The sequence below is a fragment of the Mandrillus leucophaeus genome, unplaced genomic scaffold (genome assembly GCF_000951045.1).
Source record: "Mandrillus leucophaeus isolate KB7577 unplaced genomic scaffold, Mleu.le_1.0 Scaffold76, whole genome shotgun sequence".
Lineage (NCBI taxonomy): Eukaryota > Metazoa > Chordata > Mammalia > Primates > Cercopithecidae > Mandrillus > Mandrillus leucophaeus.
The window spans coordinates 6,451,857-6,460,725 of NW_012108252.1; the positions used below are offsets into that span (position 1 = coordinate 6,451,857).

General features: G+C 37.7%; 1 protein-coding gene across 1 annotated transcript in view; it reads left to right on the top strand.

The window, feature by feature from the left end:
* MUSK (muscle, skeletal, receptor tyrosine kinase) overlaps positions 1-8,869 on the top strand; it is a 167,632-nt gene that overhangs the window by 118,633 nt on the left and 40,130 nt on the right. Inside the window, exon 9 of the mRNA XM_011966405.1 lies at positions 7,866-7,872. Within this exon, the coding sequence (XP_011821795.1) occupies positions 7,866-7,872 (7 nt within the window). The remainder of the gene's footprint in view (positions 1-7,865; positions 7,873-8,869) is intronic.

Genomic DNA, 8,869 nt, shown 5'->3' on the forward strand with positions numbered 1-8,869 from the left:
CTAACAACCCCCGCTTTCTATGTTGCCCTTTCTTTGAATTGACCTCGGGGTCTGAGACTTTTGGTCACTAAATTTAAAAGTCACATGAATACAGGTAGTATTATCAAAACTGAGCACGAGGGAAAAATCTGATGTGGTAGTACTGGAGTTTCCCAAACTCCCCAGATGAACCACATGGTTTTATTTTTCTTATTTCAAAAGAGGTGATGTTTCACACTACTACAGTGAAAAAAAAAAAAAAATAGAACTTTGAACTCTATTTCATAATCAGTGTAGCTGATTAAATGTACTGACACGTTTGACATGTTTCATGCTCTTTCTCATGTCTGATAGCCACACTTCTGCTTCCTCCCAATGTTGGAGACAATTCTTGAGACTTGCTTTACTACTCAGTGCTTCAACCATCGTAGGTAGAGAGTGCTCTTATCAACGAAACAGACACTATCCCTGGCATTCCATGCTGGCTTTGTCTGGTCTTAAATTAATTAAAGTTGTTTTGTTTTTGTTTTTAATAAAAGGGAAAAGGATAAATGGTAACAGCCAGTAGCCACACTAAATTGCTCCCAGATGTTCTGCAGTTAGGCATAAAAGGTAAGCATTCTTTTACAATCAGGCAGCTTTCTTATATTAGAACAGTTCTATGTTTCAGAAGAGAGCCAATGTTTTTACTGACTTCTAGATAATTGTAAAGATACTACAAATGCTGGTGGATATTTTAAGAATTTTTAAATACTACAAATACTGGTTAGATATTTTGAGAATTTTTAAAAAATTGAATTCTGAACTTAAAGCACTTTATAGTTGCAAGGTTCTTGGACCCCTTCCTCATTTCCTAGCCACACCCCCCACCACAAAAAGAAAAGAAATTATAAGTGGAGACATTTCCTATAGAAGCTCATTATCTCCTCCCAAGTACTATGGCTGGATTGTCTTTGGCATTGACTTATCTCCATGCTCTTGGAACCTCCTTCCACAGTACAAAATGAGGGCTTTTTAATTTACATAACCTTGGCCCCCTTGTTTTTCAATAGATCTTCCTGCTCAGCTGCTATTAGAATCTGCCTTTGTGCTTCCAAATTATATGCCATTTTCTCTGGAGGAATTTTCAAGTATTCCAATGTTTTTCTTCCCACTATTCTATTTGCACAATGGCAGAATTGCCTTGAGATTTGGGGGCATGAAGGCACTTCTTTCTTCAGTTCAGCAGTGACATAGAGTCCTCTTCATTCTCTTTCACAGCCTTTGATCATTTTAATTAAGAGACTCTTGCAGGCCTCTTGCCCAGTTCGCTAAAATTTAAATTCTCTACAATTTATAATTTGTAGACATCATTGGCATCATCTCTTAGATGATCAAAATATCAATCCTACAACCCAACCTGCCTAGCTCGGCAAAAGAGACAGGAACCTACTAGATTTTTTCAGAATGGAAATAGGTATAAAATTTATAAGATTTAGCTATTGTCCAGCAACTTATCTGGTAGCTGGAGTCCTGCAAAACTTAGACACATCTTGATATTTCCTTCATAGTCACTCCAGAGTCTGTTAGTTCTTATGTATAAAGAATTTTCACAAAGAAATCCAGCTTTTCTCACTGCTAGAAAGATGTGGCCTTCGGTCCCTAAGCAAAGTGACCCATTTAGGGGAGGGATAAAATTTTAGGGCTAGTATTGGCTAAAACCCTATTCTGGGTCAAAAGTTTGTTTGTAAAGCCCATTGTAGACTGCAGAACAACTTTGAATCACTCATAAATGGGAACCAGAGAGGTAACGAAGATCTGAGGCTATATGTGTAACCAGCGTATTGAACAGTTTAAACTTGACAGGTACACAGAGAAAATATTGTCTTCTCCAACCACTGGGGACTGAGGAATTATGCTTTTTAGACTCTCCTTGCCCCTCCTGAGAGCAAATCCTTTACAAACTTTCAGGCGGATTCTATAATTTCCAGGTAATGTTTAGAGATTAAAAACCCAGCCTGATCTAGTTTAAAACTCTCCTCTTATATAATTTAAACCTCATCTGCTTCACTCTCTCCACAGCCAGCCATTCTTTCATTCAGGAACATGGAGAGTAGACAAAATGAGTCTGCTACTGTTATGCACCCTTCCCTTCTTCCCTTTCCTCCTGTTCCTCTTCATCTCTGGCATATTTAAGGAGAAGAGGATTTACAAGGAAGGGGGCAAATGTGTTTTCCTAAATGGAATATGTTTTAGTTCTTTCTCTGTTAATTGTTATTGCTTCTCTATTAATAATATTATTATTAATAATAATAATGCTAACAATTGCAAGGTACATTCTCAGTGCCCAGTGCTTTATATATACATGAATTTATTTAATACCCACATCTCAATGAAATGGATACTTTTATTATCCCCACTTCACAGATGAGCAAACTAATGTTCAGAAAGGTGCCCAGGCTGACATAGCTAGTAAATGGCAGAACCGGTATTGAAACCCAGCAGGTGCAGCATCCAGATTTTTAATGCCTTGATGGGTTATTAATGTCTCTCTATTGCAGGCACCTGAATACTGACTGTCTCCTAGGACATTTGGGTTCTTTGGAGGGTCCTTCAGAAGACTGTGTATTGCATAGTGCCCTGATGTGGGAGATTCTTTACTGGTTCAACCTCTCATAATCCCCAGTCCTTGATCTCAATCCCTATTGAGGTAACCTGCAATTGCTTATGACTGGGGTTCTTTGTCTCGTGTCCAGTCTTCTTGGTAACTTAGCTACCTTCATAGCATCCACTAAACACACAGGAATGTCCCATGTCCCTGCCGTCCCAATGGTGGGGAGCTCTACTCCTGGATCCTCTCTCTCTGCCCTCAGATTGTTGCAATTCTTTTTAGACAGTAATATTATTTAAAAAAAAAAAAAAAAAGACAAAACAAACCGTTTCCTTGTCTCTGAGTTCTAGTTTCTTAATTCTTAGGAAGCTGAAAAATCACTCCATGAGATGTGTTGTTATCATTTACATCACTCAAGAATGAGAAGATCTAGGGAAATAATTCATCCCTTTCTCCTTGTATTTGCTGAGATGCCCTTCATCTTTATTTGAAGGATGAGAACCAAAGCTATTTGGTGATAGGGCCTTCAAATTGCAACAAAGGTTGGGGTTATTGTGCCTTTTAGGAAATTCCAAGGAAAAATATCAAGTTGTGTGTGTGTGTCTGTGTGTGTGTGTGTGTTTACATATTTCCTACAATCATTTGTCTTACTTTTTGAGGGCATGTCAACTACCGGTGGAAAAAAAAAATAAATACAAGGGGGTCTATGCTGTGAGTAGTTGAAATAAAAATACTGGTGTTTTGATGGGATGAATTCAGTATATTTATAATAGACTAATTCACCCAGAATCAACTTCTAAAACCAGTTTGCCTTAACTCATTTAATTCAATTTCAGTTAGCCTGATGACTACTGCATCTAATGTTGAAAATTTAGAATTAAAAATGAAATATTGGCCGGATGCAGTGGCTCATGCCTGTATCCCAGCACTTTGGGAGGCCGAGGCGGGTAGATAATTTGAGGTCGGGAGTTTGAGACTAGCCTGGCCAACATGGTGATACACCATCTCTACTAAAAATACAAAAATTAGCCAGGCAGGGTGGCAGGTGCCTGTAGTCCCAGCTACTCAGGAGGCTGAAGCAGAATAATTTCTTGAACCCCAGAGGCAAAGGTTGCAGTGAGCCAAGATTGTGCCACTGTGCTCCAGCCTGGGTGATAGAGCGAGACTCTGTCTCAAAAAACAAAAAAAAAAAAAAAAAGAAAGAAAGAAAAGAAAAAAGAAACATTTACCAAATAATATGGCTGAGTATTTATGACTTATTTTTGTACTGCTAATACTTTATCACATATAGGGACTCATGAGATTGTTACATATTGTTGTAACTGTCTTTTTCTGTTTCACTCATTTTGAACACTTGCATTATTCTTCAGCCAATTTGTCAAAAAAGTCTATTTCTTTACAATTTTGAATTTCTGCTAAAAATGTTTAGTGAAATAAAATTTATTCCATTAAAAAATGAACCTTTTGATTATTATTGCCTCCTTGGTACTTTCCTTTATTATAAGAGTCTATGAACTCTACGTGTGTGTGTGTATGTATATATATATACACACACACACACATATGTATGCATTAACCAAATTAGCATATTCTCAGAGCTCATTTCTGTTTAGTGAGGTACTTGTATTTTAAAAGAATAAAGAAAAGTGGGTCCCTCTTTTGATCACCATTCCATGTTATTTATCAGGATATCTAATTGATAAAGATTTTGTTTTGTTTTGAGACAGAGTCTCTCTCTGCCTCCCAAGTTGGAGTGAAGTGGTATGTGATCTCGCTCATTGCAACCTCTGCCTGAGCTCAAATGATCCTCCTGCCATAGCCTCCCAAGTAGCTGGGACTACAGGTGTGTGCCATCTTGCTCAGCTAATTTTTGTATTTTTTGTAAAGAAGGAGTTTCACCCTCCTATTCAACATAGTATTAGAAGCCCTGGCCACCGCAATCAGACAAGAGAAAGAAAGAAAAGTCATCCAAATAGGAAGAGGGGAAGTCAAAGTATCCCTGTTTGCAGATAACATGATTCTATATCTAGAAATCCCATAGTCTCTGCCCAAAAGCTCCTTCAACTGTTAAGCAACATCAGCAAAGTTTCAGGGTACAAAAGTAATGTACAAAAATCAGTAAATTCCTATATACCAACAATCGCCAAGCCAAATCAGAAACATAATCCCTTTCGCAATTGCTACAAAAGAATAAATACCTAGGAATACAGCTAACCAGGGAGGTGAAAGATCTCTGCAATAAGAATTACAAAACGCTGCTCAGTGTGCCCAAAGAAATTTATAGATTCAGTGCTATTGCTGTCAAACAACCAATTACATTCTTCACAGAACTAGAAAAAAAAACTATTCTAAAATTCATATAGAATCAAAGAAGGGCCCAAACAGCCAAGGCAACCCTAAGCAAAAAGAACAAAGTTGGAGGAATCACGGTATCTGACTTCAAACTATACTACAGGGCTACAGTAACCAAAACAGCATGGTACTGGTACAAAAACAGACACATAGACCACTGGAAGAGAATAGAGAGCCCAGAAATAAAACCACACACTTACAACCATCTAGACTTAGGCAAAGCTGGCAAAAACAAGCAATGGGGAAAGAATCCCTATTTAATAAATGGTGCTGTGATAGCTGGCTAGCCATATGTAGAAGATTGAAACTGGATCCCTTCCCTACACCATATACAAAAATCAACTCAAGATGGATTATAGACCTAAATGTAAAACCTAAAATGGTAAACCTGAAAGATAACGTAGGAAATAACATTTTGGACATAGGAACTGGCAAAGATTTCATGACAAAAATGCCAAAAGCAACTGCAGCAAAAGCAAAATCTGACAAATGGAACTTAATTAAACTTAAGAGCTTCTGCATAGCAAAAGAAACTATCAACAGACTAAACAGGCTACTTACAGAATGGGAGAAATATTCACAAACCTTATACACCTGACAAAGGTCTAGTATTCAGAATCTACAAGAAACTTACACATACAATCACAAAAACAACCTCATTTAAAAGTGAGCAAAGGGCATAAACACACTTTTGAAAAGAAGATGTACATGCAGTCAACAAGCATATGAAAAAATGCTCAATATCACTAATCATTAGAGAAATGCAAATCAAAACCACAATGAGATACCATGTCACTGCAGCTATTATTAAAAAGTCAAAAAATAACAGATGCTGTTCAAGACCAGCCTGGACAACATGGCAAAACCTCATCTCTACTAGAAGTCCAAAAGTTAGCCAGGTGTGGTAGCACGTGCCTGTAATCTCAGCTACGTGGGAGGCTGAGGCAGGAAAATCACTCGAACCTGGGAGGCAGAGGCTGCAGTGAGCCAAGATCACGCCACTGCACTGCATTCTTTCCTGGGCAACACAGTGAGACTCCACCTCAAAAGAAATAAAAAATTAAAAAATAACAGATATTGGCGAGGTTGCTGAGAAAAGGGAACTCTTATACCCTGCTGGTGGTGGTGTAAATTAGTTCAACCACTGTGGAAAGCAGGGTGGTAAGTCCTAAGATAACTAAACTGAAAACAGAACCACCATTCAACCCAGCACTCCCACTACTGAGTATATATCCAAAGGAATATAAATCAGTACCATAAAGACACATGTGTGCAAATGTTCATTGCAGCAATATTCATAATAGCAAAGATGTGGAATCAACCTAAATGCCTATCAATGACAGATTGGACAAAGAAAATGTGGCACATATACACCATGGAATACTGTGGAATACTATGTGGTCATAAAAAATAATAAGATCATGTGCTTTGTAGGAACATGTATGGAACTGGAGGCCACTAACCTTAGCAAACTAATGCAGGAACAGAAAACTAAATACTGCATGTTCCTACTTATAAGTGGGAGAACACATGGACAGAAAGAGGAGAACAACAGACACTGGGACCTACCTGAGGGTAGAGGGTTGGAGAAGGGAGAGGATTAGAAAAAAAATAAAACAACTTTCGGGCACTATGCTTAGTACTCGGGTGATGAAATAATCTATACACCAAACTCCCAAGTCACAAGTTTACCTACATAACAAACCTGAATATGTACCCCCGAACCTAAAATCAAAGTTACAATATTCTTCAGGATCACTGAATAAAAAGCCCATAGAGATTCAAAAAAGTCATACACTGAAAGTTATAAAAACCTTGTAGTCACCAACCCTCACAAATCTAAAAGAGAATGATCAGAAATACAAGCTCATTGTATTTTAAGATGATTGACCTCTCAGAGAAATTCACGTTACAGCCCTTAAAAATCCCCCCAAAAATGACACCCAAATGGATCTAAAACCTTCAAAAAGAAGTTAGACCTGAACATTAGGAGAAATTTTAATATGGCAAATTGATTTTAGACAAAGCATATGTTTTACTGTTTACTTTCATAATGAAAGTTGAGATGACAGAATGAAGTAACCATAAAGCACTTGGTAAAGAGTGTGAAGTTTTTAATTTACAAGAAAGAAAATGGAATAATTCAGAAATGCTGGTTATATCACACCCTTGCCAGGATTCTCATGCCTTGGGAGAGTCTAAGTTGGGGCCGTTTGTCCTGGAAATCACATACCACCAGAGGACAGGCATGGTCTCCTCAGAGATGATGGTCTCCTCAGAGATGATGGTCTCCACGCTTACATCCGTGAGCATAGGCAGCTACATAATTTGCAGGGCTAGGTGTTCAAAAAACAGTGAGGATTTCAAGGTAGTGACAGCAGAACATTAAATTAAGCCCGAGGCCCTTCTGAGTGCAGGTGCCGTGCAGCTACCCAGGTCACACACCCACCCCTGAGGCAGCCAGGTCTATGAGAACAACCATTGCCTACTTTCTACTTTCTCTTCTACCCTCTCTCCTCTACATCTTCTTTTCTTTTCTCCTTCTCCTTCTTCTTTTTCTTTTCCTTTTTTTTTTTTCCCTCTAGGTCTACTTTATGCATCTTCTCTGTTAACCTCCACATCTTGCTTTCTTAATGTAAAGTCCCTGGGTAGCTAATGGAGGGAAATTCTGAGCTTAGATATTCCCTTGGTGGATGTTACCCATGATTGACTCAGTTTGAAAAGAACACGTTTCCTAAAGATACTCAATATTTTCTTAATTTCCTCCAAGTCTGCCCATTAATGCAGCAGCTGGCCTCCTAGCAGAAGCAGAGAACTTTTCAGAAACTGAGAGATCAGCAGTATCAAAACAATCTCTTTCAAAGCATAAGATGAAAATGTACTAATGTTCTTTCTTTTCCCCTTTAATTTGACTTCCTGTGGGAACTTCCTTTCCTGTTAATAGAATGGAGGTAAGAAACTTATAGTACCAATGTTTCCAATGTTTTGTTTTGTAGGGATTTCATTTGTTTTTGTTTGTGAGAGAGTCTTGTTGTGTTGCCTAGGCTGGAGTGCGTGGCATGTGTTTTGTTTTTGTTATTTGACATGCCATTGATTGAGTGTTTACTATTTGCTGAGCACTGTAACATTTTAGAAACTTTCTAATTTCTAATCCTTTTAGTAAGTATGATGAAGTGAAAGACAGGTAACCTCTACTGAATACTTACTATGGATCAGGCACTGTGCTGAGCTTCACATGCATTATTTAAATTTATCTTCAAGACATCCCCATGGAATAGGTATTATTGTTATCTCTATTTTACAGAAAAAAAAAAAAAAAAACCTAAGAAAGTTTCTTTGAACTGGAGAGTTCAAGTGGCTTACACAGCTAGTAAATGATAAAGTTAGAAATGGAACCCAGAACTCCAAACTCTCCCCCATAGCTCTATCCTATATATAAGAAGGTATCCCTTGCAATATAACCTTTTGCAACTTACAGTGTTTAATTTGCAGTACTTTTAAAACTGACTTTCATAAAACTCTATGGAATGTAATTAATTTAAAGACAGCATTCTTAGCACATAGGCTATGTTTAAAAACAGGCAGCAGGATACAAAATTTGGTTAGACAGCAAAAATAAGTTCAAGAGATTTAGAGTACAATACAGTGACTATCAATAACAATGTATTGTATTCTTGACAATCACTGAGAATGGATTTTAAGTGTTCTCATCATAAGAAAATGGTAAGTATGTGAGGTAATACATTTGTTAATTAGCTCAATTTAGTCATCCCATAATGCGTACATGTTTTACAACATCATGTGGTACACAACAAGAACAAAAAATACAGGTTTTAACTAAAAACACTTTTTAAAGAAAGTTTTGCTGTTAAAAAAGTCTTAAGAAATACCATTTGGGCCGGGCGCGGTGGCTCAAGCCTGTAATCCCAGCACTTTGGGAGGCCGAGA